Source organism: Macaca thibetana, chromosome 3 (genome assembly GCF_024542745.1).
Source record: "Macaca thibetana thibetana isolate TM-01 chromosome 3, ASM2454274v1, whole genome shotgun sequence".
In the NCBI taxonomy this organism is placed as follows: Eukaryota; Metazoa; Chordata; class Mammalia; order Primates; family Cercopithecidae; genus Macaca; species Macaca thibetana.
In genome coordinates this window covers 146,304,798-146,319,119 of record NC_065580.1, presented here as the reverse complement: position 1 = coordinate 146,319,119, position 14,322 = coordinate 146,304,798, and the positions used below count along the sequence as shown (strand labels likewise).

At 56.7% G+C, this 14,322-nt stretch overlaps 1 protein-coding gene across 1 annotated transcript in view; it reads left to right on the top strand.

The window, feature by feature from the left end:
- Window positions 1-14,322, top strand: part of ADAP1 (ArfGAP with dual PH domains 1) — a 107,110-nt gene that overhangs the window by 67,832 nt on the left and 24,956 nt on the right. The window contains exon 4 of the mRNA XM_050784261.1: window positions 9,433-9,524. Coding sequence (XP_050640218.1) covers window positions 9,433-9,524 — 92 coding nt within the window. The remainder of the gene's footprint in view (window positions 1-9,432; window positions 9,525-14,322) is intronic.

Here is a 14,322-nt window from a genome sequence, read left to right as displayed (position 1 = left end):
TTACAGGGCAAATGGGGCAAAGGCCCAGGGGTGGGGCGTTCACTGTTCTTGGAAAAACCCTAAATGTAATCAGCAGGAGAGGACAGGGGCCACCTTGGTGCCGTCCTGATCTGCCTGGGGTGATGGCCGGAGGGGAAGGCTGGAGAGGAAGGCTGGGGAGGGCCCACCATGGGTATTACCAAGAAACCCCTGGCTGGGCGCTGTGGCTCATGCCTGTAATCCTAGCACTTTGGGAGGCTGAGGCGGGCGGATCACGAGGTCAGGAGATCGAGACCATCCTGGCTAACACGGTGAAACCCCATCTCTACTGAAAATACAAAAAAATTAGCCAGGATCCCGAGTGCCTGTAGTCCCAGCCACTCAGGAGGCTGAGGCAGGAGAATGGCGCAAACCCGGGAGGTGGAGCTTGCAGTGAACCATGAACCGAGATCGTGCCACTGCACTCCAGCCTGGGAGACAGAGCAAGACTCTGTCTCAAAAAAAAAAAAACAAAAAACAAAAAAACCCCTGATTCCTGCTGCAGAGGTCCGGTGCGATGGGGGCTTTGGGAGAGCACTGAGTCGGGGGCCACAAGGAGGTTCCATCCCCATTCTGTTGTCTGCACGTTCACTCGTGTGATGAAAATCAAACATGAATCTCAGGCAGGCCTAGGGGCTTGGCCCCTGAGAGCGTCTGCACCCTGGCCCCCGGGCAGAGCTGGGTCTCAGTCCGGCTTCTTGCCGGGGACTCTGTGGGGTGGGGGCTGCGCTGGGGCCCCCATGGCTCCCTGCACTCAGGCCCCTTGGCCATTCCTGGGCTGGTGGTCAGCGGGGACATCCAGGGGCTAAGCCTGCTCCTACCCCTAAGGGAGAAACGAGCCCGAGGTGGTCATCGCTGAGAACCGGACCAAGGTTAAAGGGCCAGGAATCGAGGATTCTCCTCTTCTTTCCTTCTCTTCACATTTTATGTTTTTCTCCCCCCAGTTTTCTATTCCTTGATAATACCTTTTAAAACAACTGCTTCATTGAGATGCAATTCACAGCCATACAATTCACCATGTATAGTACACAGTTGAAGGTTTTCTAGTAAATTCACAGAGTTGTGCAAACTTCGCTGCAGCCAATATTGGGACATTTTCATCACCCTAGAAAGAAAGTCTGTGCCTTTTGACTCTCACCCCGCCCAGCCCGAAGCAGCTGCAAATCCACTTTCTCTCCGTGTAGATTTGTGGGTTCTGGACTTTTACAAATGGGATCGCACGGTGTGTGGGCTTCGGCGTCCGACTCCTTTCCCGCTGTGCCGGGTCCCGGAGGCCCATCATGCTGCAGCCTGTGTGACAGCTTCGTCCCTTTTAAGGCCAGAGAACGTGCCCTGTGTGGATGGAACACCTTTGCTTTATTCATTCACCCTCGGATGGACACGTGGGTTATCTCTATCTTATTTAATGTATTTCGACAATTTAGTGACACATTCCGCAGGTTCCAAGGGCAGTTGCAGAAGGGAGCTGTCTGCTTCCCTGTCTCCCGCCTCTGAGCACCGCCCCCACCCTGGTCAGGCAGCCAGGGGTCTGTGTGGGCCTTGCTCCCTCCCTCCCTCCCTCCTTACCTCCTGCCTTCCTTTCTTCTCTCCCTCCGTCCCTCCGTCCCTCCCTGCCCTCCTTTCTTCCTTTCTCTCTCTCTTTTTTTTTTTCTGAGACACGGTCTCACTCTGTCGCCCAGGCTAGAGTTCGGTGGCGCTATCATAGTTCACTACAGCCTTGAACTTTTAGGCTCAAATGATCCTCCTGCCTCAGCCTCCCAAGAAGTAGCTAGGACCATAGGCATACACCACCATGCCTGGCTAATTTTTTTTTTTTTTTAGAGACAGAGTCTCACTCTATTGCCCAGGCTGGAGTGCAGTGGCATGATCTCAGCTCATTGCAACCTCCACCTCCCACATTCAAGCAATTCTCCTGCTTCAGCCTCCCGAGTAGCTGGGATCACAGATGCGTGCCACCATGCCCAGCTAATTTTTTTTTTTTTTTTTGAGACGGAGTCTCGCTCTGTCGTCCGGGCTGGAGTGCAGTGGCCGGATCTCAGCTCACTGCAAGCTCTGCCTCCCGGGTTTACGCCATTCTCCTGCCTCAGCCTCCCAAGTAGCTGGGACTACAGGCGACCGCCACCTCGCCTGGCTAGTTTTTTGTATTTTTTTTAGTAGAGACGGGGTTTCACCGTGTTAGCCAGGATGGTCTTGATCTCCTGACCTTGTGATCCGCCCGTCTCGGCCTCCCAAAGTGCTGGGATTACAGGCTTGAGCCACCGCGCCCGGCCAATTTTTGTATTTTTAATAGAGACGGGGTTTTGCCATTTTGGCCACGCTGGCCTTGAACTCTTGGCCTCAGGTGATCCACCCCCCCTTGGCCTCCCAAAGTTCTGGGATTACAGATGTGAGCCACTGCGCCAGCCCTGGCTAATTTTAAAAAAAAATTTTTTTTAGGCCGGGCACGGTGGCTCAAGCCTGTAATCCCAGCACTTTGGGAGGCCAAGACGGGCGGATCACGAGGTCAGGAGATCAAGACCATCCTGGCTGACACGGTGAAACCCCGTCTCTACTAAAAAATACAAAAACTTAGCCGGGCAAGGTGGCGGGCGCCTGTAGTCCCAGCTACTTGGGAGGCTGAGGCAGGAGAATGGCGTAAACCCGGGAGGCGGAGCTTGCAGTGAGCTGAGATCCGGCCACTGCACTCCAGCCTGGGCGACAGAGCGAGACTCCGTCTCAAAAAAAAAAAAAAAAAAAAAAAAATTTTTTTAGTGATAGGGTCTTGCTATATTGGCCAGGCTGGTCTCAAACTCCTGGACTCAAATGATCCTCCTGAAATGCTGGGATGACAGGTGTGTGCCACAGCGCCGGGCCTAGCGTGTGCTTCTGAGAGACGTTCTTTGCCTGTTGAGAGCACGTGGAGCCCCTCGCCCTCCTAGGGGGAACCACGGCCTGCTTGCCATGTCCCCTTGGGCTGCACATGCCAGTCATTTCCAGACTGTTCCTGCCGTTCCCGCTGGGCCGGCAAGCAGCCTCACTGATGCGTCACTTTGCACATGTGGAAGTACATTGGTGGCCTAAATTCCTAGAAGTGAAAGTGCAAGTTCAAAAGTTACGTGGCTTGGTAATTTTGGAGACATGTTTGCCAAACTCCCCACTGTAACTGCTCACATGCCCCCAGCACGCCGTGGGGGTGTTTGCTGCCTCCTCCCCAGCACGCCGTGGCGGCATTTGCCGCCTCCTGCCCAGCACGCTGTGGGGGTATTTGCTGCCTCCTCCCCAGCACACTGGCCGCCCAGGGCTTCTCCTTTGCTGCTCTGATGAGTGAGAGGTTGTTCTCAGGATCTCTTTTCTTTTTTTTTTTTTTTGAGACAGAGTCTCACTCTGTTGCCCAGGCCAGAATGCAGTGACGCGATCTCAGCTCACTGCAAGCTCCACCTCCTGGGTTCATGCCATTCTCCTACCTCAACCTCCCGAGTAGCTGGAACTACAGGTGCCTACCACCACACCCGGCCCGGCTAATTTTTTTTTCATTAGAGATGGGGTTTCACTGTGTTAGCCAGGATGGTCTCGATCTCCTGACCTCATGATCCACCTGCCTCGGCCTCCCAAAGTGCTGGGATTACAGGCGTGAGCCACCGCGCCCGGCCCTGTGTTTTCTTGCCTGTGAAGTCTCTTCACACCTTTGCCTGCCTTTCTGCTGCAATGTTAGCTGTTTTCATCTTCTAGGGGTTCCTGGTATGTTAGAGAAATTCATCCTTTGAGATACGAAAAAGATTTTTTTCTAGGTTGTCTTTCGAATTTGCTCATGGTGGTTTTTGCCATGGAAATTTTTTTTTTTTTTTTTTTTTTTTTTTTTTTTTTTTTTTTTTTTTTTTTTTTTTTGAGACGGAGTCTTGCTCTGTAGCCCGGGCTGGAGTGCAGTGGCCGGATCTCAGCTCACTGCAAGCTCCGCCTCCCGGGTTTGCGCCATTCTCCTGCCTCAGCCTCCTGAGTAGCTGGGACTACAGGCGCCCGCCACCTCGCCCGGCTAGTTTTTTGTATTTTTAGTAGAGACGGGGTTTCACCGTGTTAGCCAGGATGGTCTCGATCTCCTGACCTCATGATCCGCCCGTCTCGGCCTCCCAAAGTGCTGGGATTACAGGCTTGAGCCACCGCGCCCGGCCTGCCATGGAAATTTTTACTTCGACATAGTCAAAGTGGTCAACCTTTTATATTGTGGTTTTAGGGTCTATAGCATACATAAAGAGGCCTTCTTTGCCTCAGGGTTTTTGTTTATTTGTGTTTTTTTGTTTGTTTGTTTGTTTGTTTGTTTTGAGACGGAGTCTCGCTCTGTCGCCCAGGTTGGAGTACAGTGGCCGGATCTCAGCTCACTGCAAGCTCCGCCTCCCGAGTTTAGGCCATTCTCCTGCCTCAGCTTCCCGAGTAGCTGGGACTACAGGTGCCCGCCACCTCGCCCGGCTAATTTTCTGTGTTTTTTTAGTAGAGATGGGGTTTCACCGGGTTAGCCAGGATGGTCTCGATCTCCTGACCTCATGATCCACCTGTCTTGGCCTCCCAAAGTGCTGGGATTACAGGCTTGAGCCACCGCACCCGGCCTGTTTGTTTGTTTTTGTTTTTGTTTTGTTTTGTTTTGTTTGAGACAGTCTTGCTCTGTCACCCAGGCTGGAGGGCGGTGGCACAATCACAGCTCACTGCAGCCTCAAGCTCCTGGGCTCAAACCATCCTCTCACCTCAGCCTCCTGAGCAGATGGAACTACAGACATGCACCACCACACCTGGCTAATTTTTGTATGTTTTGTAGAGACGGGGTCTCACTGTGTTGCCCAGGATGGTCTTGAACTCCTGGCCTCAAATGATCCTCCCGCTTCAGTCTCCCAAGTCCTGGGATTACAGGCTTGAGCCACTGCACCCAACCCTGAGGGTTATTTTTTGATAACAGGTTTATTGAGGTATAATCCACATACAAGTCACTCCTGTAAAGTGTACAGTTCAGTAGCTTTAGTGAAGCCACAGGGCTGCACGACCATCACCACTGTCTAATTCCAGGACATTTTAATATCCCAACGCAGCCCGTACTCACCCCCCTCCCATTGCCACCGCCCCAGCCGTTACTGAATGTAGACAGAGCTGCTTCGTGTCTCTGTGGATTTGCTTGTTCTGAACATTTCAAACAGATGGAATCACACGATATGTGGTCTTTTTTTTTTTTTCTTTTTTTTTTGAGACAGGGTGTCACTATGTTGCTTAAGCTGGTCCCGAACTCCTGGGCTCAAGCGATCCTCCCACCTCAGCCTCCCAAAGTGCTGGGATCATAGGTGTGAGCTGCCACATGCGGCCGACACGTGCAGTGTTTTGTGTCTGGTTTCCTTCTGGTGTCCAGCGATCACCTGGGTAGTAGCGTGTGTCAGAATTGCGCTGCTCTTTTTTTTGTTTTGTTTTGTTTTTTTGGGGGGGTGGGGGGATGGAGTCTCACTCTGTCGCCCAGGCTGGAGTGCAGTGGCACGATCTTGGCTCACTGCAAGCTCTGCCTCCCAGGTTCAAGTGATTCTCCTGCCTCAGCCTCCCGAGTAGCTGGGACTACAGGCGCTGCCACCACGCTGGCTAATTTTTTGTATTTTTAGTAGAGACGGGGTTTCACCATGTTAGCCAGGATGGTCTCGATCTCCTGACCTTGTGATCCGCCCAACTTGGCCTCCCAAAGTGCTGGGATTACAGGCGCGAGCCACTGCGCCTGGCTGCTTTTTTTTTTTTTTTTTTTTTTTTTTTTTTTGAGACAGAGTCCCACTCTGTCGCCCAGGCTAGAGTGCAGTGGCACGATCTCAGCTCACTGCAAGCTTTGCCTCTCAGGTTCAAGCGATTCTCCTGCCTCAGCCTCCTGAGTAGCTGGGATTACAGGCACCCACCACCATGCCTGGCTAATTTTTGTATTTTCGGTAGAGATGAGGTCTCACCGTGTTGCGCAGGCTGGTCTTGAACTCCTGACCTCATGATCTGCCCACCTCTGCCTCCCGAAGTGCTGGGATGACAGGCGTGAGCCACCACGCCCGGCTGGCATTCCTCTTTATGGCTGAGGAACCCTCCATGGTGTGGCTCAATCACAGTTTATCTGTGCTTCTGTATACGGACCTGGGGCTTGTTCCCATTCTTAGCTGTCACTAAGAATGCGCCGTGAATGTTCGTGTGCATGTCTCTGGGTCTTTGCATCTCTTAGGGTGCAGAGGAATTGCTGGGCTCTATGGTAACTCTGTTTACCATTTTGAGGAACTGCCGGACTGTTAGTCACCACAGCCGGAGGTTCCCACCAGCAGCGTACGGGGGCTCTGATCTCTCCACATCCTCTCCAGCACACTCCCCTGTGCCACTTTGACCTTGCCATCCTAGGGGGGAGAGGTGGTAGCTCATTGAGGTTTTGATCTGCGTTCCCCTGATGGCTAACAGTGCTGAGTGCCTTTGTGTTGCCGAGTGGCCATTTGTGCATCTTCTTTGGAGAAATGTCAATTCAAATCCTTCCCCATTTATTTATTTTTATTTTATTATTTATTTTTTTTTTTGAGATGGAGTCTCACTCTGTCACCCAGGCTGGAGTGCAGTGGTGCGATCTCGGCTCACTGCAATCTCCGCCTCCCAGGTTCACACCATTCTCCTGCCTCAGCCTCCCCAGTAGCTGGGACTACAGGTGCCCACCACCATGCCCGGCTAATTTTTTGTATTTTTAGCAGAGACGGGGTTTCACTGTGTTAGCCAGGATGGTCTTGATCTCCTGACCTTGTGATCCACCCACCTTGGCCTCCCAAAGTGCTGGGATTACAGGCGTGAGCCACTGCGCCCAGCCTCAAATCCTTCCCCATTTTTAGGCCGAGGTGGGACGATGGCTTGAGTCGAGGAGTTTGAGACCAGCCTGGGCAAAAGAGTGGAATCTCATCTCTATTAAAACAAATTAAAAGTATACATATATGTATACATATGTAAAAGTAATTTTTAAAACCCTTACCCATTTATTTATTTTTTATTTTTACTTTCCTTTTTTTTGCAGAGATAGGATCTTGCTCTTTTTCCCACGCTGGAGTGCAGTGGTGTAACCAGAGCTCATAGCCTTGACCTCTTGGGCTCAAGGGATCCTCCCGCCTCGGCCTCCCAAAGTGCTGGGATTACAGGCGTGAGCCGCTGCGTCCAGTAGAGACATGGTCTTGTTCTGCCGCCCAGGCTGGAGTTCAGTGGCACGATCATAGCCCACTGCAACCTCAAACTCCCAGGTTCAGGCCATCTTCCCACCTCGGCCTCCCTAATAGCTGGGACCACAGGTGTGCGCCATCACACCTGGCTTTATTTATTTATTTATTTATTGAGAGACAGGGTCTCACTATGTTGCCCAGAGTGGTCTTGAACTCCTGGGCTCAAGTGGTTCTCCGACCTCGGCTTCCCAAAGTGCTGGGACTACAGACGTGAGCCCCTGTCCCCGCTGGCCCTTGTTAATTTTTTTTTTTTTTTTTTGTGAGACGGAGTCTTGCTCTGTCGACCAGGCTGGAGTGCAGTGGCCGGATCTCAGCTCATTGCAAGCTCCGCCTCCCGGGTCTACGCCATTCTCCTGCCTCAGCCTCCTGAGTAGCTGGGACTACAGGCGCCCGCCACCTCACCTGGCTAGTTTTTTGTATTTTTTTAGTAGAGACGGGGTTTCACCGTGTTAGCCAGGTTGGTCTCGATCTCCTGACCTCGTGATCCGCCCGTCTTGGCCTCCCAAAGTGCTGGGATTACAGGCTTGAGCCACCGCGCCCGGCCTAGTTAATTTTTTAAACTTTAGAACCATTTCTAGGTTAAAAAAAATACATAATAATAATAAATTTTGTTGCTGTTTTTTGGCAGTTATTTTATTTATTTATTTATTTATTTATTTATTTTTGAGACGGAGTCTTGCTCTGTCGCCCAGGTTGGAGTGCAGTGGCCGGATCTCAGCTCACTGCAAGCTCTGCCTCCCAAGTTCATGCCATTCTCCTGCCTCAGCCTCCCGAGTAGCTGGGACTACAGATGCCCACCACTTCACCAGGTTCATTTTTTGTATTTTTAGTAGAGACGGGGTTTCACCGTGTTAGCCAGGATGGTCTCGATCTCCTGACCTCGTGATCCGCCCGTCTTGGCCTCCCAAAGTGCCAGGATTACAGGCTTCAGCCACCGCGCCCGGCCTTTGGCAGTTATTATAAAAAACACGTAGACTCCCGCGAGGAGACATTTCTCCACCTCCCTGTGTCTCTGGTCGAGGCTCCTCTGCATCCTCGGGAGCACACGCCGGTTTTCCCGTGGAGACCTGGGACGTTTCCCATCCAGTGACTCAGACAATTTGTCCCGTTGCTGTTGGTGACAGGATCTCTCCTTGTATTTTTCTATGGAAAAGCCATTCGTTTTCAAATTTTACATCGGTGCCAGCCTCTTGTTGCTTGTGATTTCTCCAGCTACTCCTCTGGGCCCTCCCCATTTATGGCCGTGTGATCCTCGGAGCAGGGTGATGTTAGGGGATGTCTGTCTGGCTGGGCCTGGCCACGGCCTCAGGCGAGCTGCATTCAGGAGCTTGAAGGTGCAAACAGTGGCTCCCTCGGGGGCTTAGAGCATAGCAAGCAGAGCCTCTCCCATGCCCTCAGGGCTGACGTGGGGTGTGGTGGCCCCTCCTGCCCCGCTCGAGGCTCACCACACCTGGCTGGCGGCAGGGTCAATGCCAGCATCCATCCTCAGGGTCTTTGCACCTGCCAGGAGCACAGTCCATGTGCCAGCCTTCTGGAGCATCAGCCTCCTGGAATGCCAGCCTCCTGGAATGCCAGCTTCCTGGAGCTCCTCCCCTGCTTCACAGCACCGTTTCCTTCTCCATCAGCCTGTTTTATAAATGTGTTGTGGGTCCCTGCAGTGTGTCCCTGCAGAGTCCTCTCGGAGACTCTGTCCCGGCCACGTCTGGGTCTCTCGCTCACCAGTCCCTCTCCAGGGCCCCATGTCTGGCGCCTGTTGGCTCTTTGCTAAATGTGAGCTGGGGAGCTGGGTAAACGGGGAAGTCCCTGCCCTCTGGGGCAGAGATGGGGGTCACAGGATGCAGCCAGCTCTCTCCCACGGGACATGCAGTGTGGGTGGACTCAGGATGGCTGGTGTGGGTGGACTTGGGGGTTGAACCAGTGGGGCAAACCTCAGACCCATCCTCAAGAGGGGCCTGGCCCCTGGGCCCCCTTTGCCGGGACCCCTTTGGACGCTGGCTCCTTCCCTGTGCCAGGGGAGGGTCCATCACTCAGAAATGGTGTCCCTGGGGCAGGAGGAGGTGGGGGTTCCCGTCCTGGCGCTGGCAGAGGCCTCGGAGCCTTGGTCTGCGGGTCCCTGCAGTGACAGCCCTGAGCGCAGCCAGCACCTCCCGGACTACCCCTGGGACCCCAGGCCTCTGACCTGGCCGCTCCTCTCTTGCAGTTCCTGGCCTCCCACGGGAACGATGCCGCGAGAGCCAGGTTCGAGTCCAAAGTACCCTCCTTCTACTACCGGCCCACGCCCTCCGACTGCCAGTGAGTACAAAGGGGCCTTGTCAGGGCCGTGGTCAACAGTGCTGGGCAGTTCCGAGATGGCCCCGGGAGGACCCGGCAGTGTGGGGAGTTGGGTGCCGCCCACAGGGTCCGGGAGAAGCCAGCCGCAGCTGAGTCCCCCGGACCCCGAGGTGCTGCCTGTGTCTGCTGCCCGCCACTGGGCTTTGGTTCTGGGGTGGGGGGCGGTGGGCGCTGGGGTGGGGGCTGGAAAGGTCATTCTGCATCAGTAGCTGCAGCCCACCCGAGTTCTCTGGGGCCTTGGGGGTCTCAGGTGGATCTGAGGGGGACTCCCAGGTGCTCCCGGTGGTCTGGGAGGACGGGAGGGGCTGCTGTTGTTCGGGGCCTGCCCTGGCTCCTTGGGGCAGGAGCAGACGTGGGTACTGGTGGCCGGTTGGGGAAGCCTGAGACCCAGTCCTCTGGGCATCCTGGGGTCAGGAGGTTGCAGAGAGAGAGAGGAAATAAGGCCTGCTCAGCCTCACATCAGCCACCTCCACCAAAACCCACCCCTCCAAGCCTCAGTCTCCCCATCTGCCCAGACAGTGGGAATGACAGGTGACACAGGGCCCGGCCTGACTGTTCGCACTGACCCTCTCACACCTGTCATAAGGGAAGGACGTGTGGCCCACTGGGTGCCCTTCCGGCCCCCCATGTTTCCTGCTCTGGTTCAATCCCAGCCCCACCGGGCACCGCCCAGCCTCTTGTTTGCTCAGCACCTCCCTCCGTTGACTCACTCCGTGAACCCACTGAGTGGAGGGCCCACCCCACAGAGACACCCCAAGCATGAGCTGGGTGCAGGGTTTGGGTGTGACCCAACGGCGCTGCAGGAAAGCGGCGGGCGCCTGGCCTCCCAGGCCCTGAGGGGCCCAAGTGCTGTTGCTGGCTTTGCCCTGACTTGGGGGCTGAGACAGCCTGGGCTCTGCCCGCCCAGGAGCTGCTGGTGGGGACTGCAGTGACCAGGGGGCCTTCCCCCGCGTCCGGGGCCCTGTTTGGGATCTGTGCCCCCTCCAGTGAGCTCCATGAGGGGGCAGTGGGGTCAGGGGTCCTCACTGGATCCAAAGGCCTCTGGAAGGTGGGTGGGGATTGGGTGGTAGGGTGGAGGGGAGCCAGAGGGAAGAGGGAGGAGGGAGAGGGGAGGAAGGATGGACTTCCTGGCTGCAACCCTACAAACCACCCTGGGCCTTTTTTTTTTTTTTTTTTTCTTAAAATATAGAGATGGGGTCTCCCTACATTGCCCAGGCTGGCCGCAAATTCCTGGGCTCAAGTGATCCCCCTGCCTCAGTCTCCTAAACAGCTGAGATTGCAGTTCGAACCAGCCCTCCGGGGGTCTTTGGGGAGCAGGGGCTGGAAGTATGTTCAGGCCACGAGCGACTCAGTTTCTTTGACTGCATGTTGATTTGTTATTGGTAAAGGGCCACGGTGCCGGGCCCCAGTCCAGCATTATTGGTAAAGGGCCATGATGCCAGGCCCCAGTCCAGGTGCTTGGCAGTGTTTTCTTGATGAGCCTCCCGTGAGCCTGGAGACAGGTCCAGCTGCAATCCCCATATCGCCGCTGAGAAGCTCGAGGCTGGCAGCTCAGCCCCATGCACTCACCTCTCCCCACCTGGGCAGGCCTGGGGCCCTGGCCCCCCATACTCTCATTCTGAGACCCTGGGTGCCAGCTGCTCTCTCCCCCGCCAAGCTCTCACAGGGGAACCCTGCCCTGGCCCTGCCCCGGGCTCTCGGTATGAATCACGGAGCCCCAGCACAGCTATTTTTGAGACATTATTTTATCACCCCGCCCCCGGCTGCTCTGTGGCCTGGGTCACTGCATCCGAGTTCCTCCCACTCCCTGGCTGTTCTGAGTCGGGACCAGGGGCAGACATGGGTGCGGGGGGCTGCGGGGACACGCTTGTGGGCTCGGGGGCTGCTGCTGTGGGGTCCTGGGTGAGGAGACTCCCAGGGCTGACGCCCACCATCTGGGGTGAGGTGTGAATCCCTGTATGAGCCGTGGATGCTGTGGCATGGCAGGGGTGCAGCATGGATCTGGAGGGTTGGGGGTGCAGCGCGGACCTGCTGTGTAACCTGGGGGTGGGGGTGCAGTGCGGACCTGCTGTGTAACCTGGGGGTGGGGGTGCAGTGCGGACCTGCTGTGTAACCTGGAGGGCAGGAGGTGCCTACATCCTGCCATTTTGTGGTCCAGCTCTGTGGCCCAGGGGGCCCAACCACCCAGCCTGGCAAGGTGGGCAGGGGCCTTGTCCACCTTCCTCTCACTTCTGCCCCCACAGAGATTCTCCCAGCCCCAGCAGCCCTGGTGCCCACGGCCTCCGTGTAGCCTGGACAAGCCCGGGTCCGAGTTGAAGGTCTTTATGGGAAAGCGCTGCTGCACAGATGTCTGGGTAGCATCTTCACAGGAGCTAAGAGTGGCGGGCAGGGCCCGGAGCAGGGTCCCGGAAGGCCCCCCATGGCATGCCCTGTAGCCTCCCGGCACACACTGGGGGTCCCTCCAGGCAGAATGAGCACCATGCCCACCTCCAGCCAAGCAGAGGCCCAGGGCCTCAGTTTGCCCACCTGTAAGAGGGGAGGGTGAGCCCGCAGGAGAGGGCAGAGGGTCCTGCGTGCAATTATCTTTAGCAGCGGCCTGTGACTCAGAGGCCGGGACCTGTCTCTTCCTGTGTCACCCTCAGAGCTCTGCAGTTTCTATCTTGACATCGGGGGAAAGAAAGTCGTGCGGCTGCTCTGCTTGGTTTTACTTCTGGGTGGAAACCAGCCCCTCCCTGCTTCCTGTGTGGCCAGGGGTGATCAGGGCAAGTGAGGGAAGCTGCAGGAGGAGCCCTTGGCTGCTGGCAGCACCTGCTTGGGGCCTCCTCTCTGGCCATCCCAGCAAAGCTCTGGAGCCCCCAGCCCCAGCAAGCCCCCTCTGGGGCAGGTGTCCCGGCTGGACAGGGCTCTGCATCCCTGTCTGGGGCTCCTGGAACAGAGCACCACACGCCCAGCAGCCCAGAGCAACAGAAATCTACTTTCTCCTGGCTCTGGAGGCTGGAGGCTCGAGGCTGCTTCTCCCGAGGCCTCTCTGGGGTGCTTCCTCATGTGGTGGGCCCTGTGTGCTTGTCTGTGTCCTAATTCCCCTTCCTAAGGACACCGGCCACATTGGATTGGGGGCCACCCTGCTCCTGTGTGGCCTCAACGAATCTGCAACCACGATATTTCCAAATAAAGGCACACTCAGGCCTGGGGGTCAGGATGGGATCACAGTTCAGGTGGTGGCAGCCTCAGAAACACCCAGGATAGACAGTGGAGGCGGGGCCGGGGGCTGGGGACTGAGAGGTGGGGCAGGGGCGGGGTCTGGGGGTGTGGGGGCTGGGAGGCAGGTTTGGGGGCGGGGTCTGAGAGGCAGGGCAGGGTCAGGGTCTGAGGGGCGGGTTGGGGTAGGGTCTGAGAGTCAGGTGCGGGGGCGGGGTCTGAGAGTCAGGTGCAGGGGCGGGGTCTGAGAGGTGGGGCGGGGACTGAGAGGTGGGACGGGGGCGGGGTCTGATGGGCGGGGCGGGGTCTGAGAGGCAGGTGCGGGGGGCCGGGGTGTGGGCGGGGTCATGAGCGCTACCCTGGCTATTTTCCTGTAATAAAAAGGGAAAAAACCCACTTGGGTGAGCCATTGGTCCACTATCTAGAAGCAAAGCCGGGGCCCTGGGGAGTCACTTTCCCAAGAGGCAAAGCCTCCAGGAAGGGTGTTGACCGTGTCCTGAACTCCCAGTGGTAGAAACCGGCAGAACTCGGGCAGAAGGCACACTCAGGAGTGGACCCTCAGGGATGGACTTGCCAGCTGCGTGAACAGCACCCACTATGGAGGCCACAGTGGCCACTGGGACCCGCCCTGGGGAAAGCGGGGAGGGGTCTCCCATGGCATCCTGAGCTAGGGGAGCCCCGTGGGGAGGTGGGTTCTGGGGCTCAGAGCTTCTTCCCCTGTGAGTCCACACCTAGGGGAGGCCGTCGCCCTGAGCACCTGCCCAACCCCCTGCCCCCAGCCCACGTTTTGCTCTGGGTTGAGGGGACCCACCTGACCCTCAGGCCCTGGCTTTGAAGGGGTGGCTGTGGGGGTCCTTGAAGCCTGGCTCCCCGGAGCCCTGGAACTTGGGACACATCCTGGGGCGTGGGGTGAGGTGTGTGTGGTTGACACTTTCGCGGTGGTTTTGTGTCCTGGCTGCCACGTGCCCGAAGACCCCCTCCTTGTGACCACATGAGGGTGTCAGCGCAGCCCCTCCGGGGCTGTGGGAGTGGGGCGGGCTCCAGGCAGTACTGGTTTTCAGGTGATGAGGGGCTTCAGGAGGGCTCCGCTGGGCAGGATGGGGTCCTGCCCCTGACTTCCTGGTGCTCACTCCCCGGGCTTCCTCCTCCTGCTGCTGCTTCTGGAAGCTTCTGTGCCAGGCCTTGGAAGGCCCTCGTGTGCGGGTGTGAGCCTTGGGGACCCAGTCCGCACCAGGGCAGGGCTGCAGACCCTGTGGGTGCCCCACCCTGAGGGCTGTTGGCAGGCCAGTGGTTGTCAAAGCCATCCCTGGCACCTGCCTCTCGTCCACAGGCCCCCGGCTTCCACACATGCGGCCCGTGACTCCGAGAGGCTATTGTGTGACCCTCGGGTCACAGACAGGACACTGGGTGCTGGGAGGCAACTCCTCCATGGTCACACAGCCAGAGCGGCTCAGGCAGCTGCACGGTGTCCCCCAAAAAGACGTGTTAAAGTCTTTTTTTTTTTTTTTTTTTTTTTTTGAGACAGAGTCTTGATCTGTCGCCCAGCCTGGAGTGCAGTGGC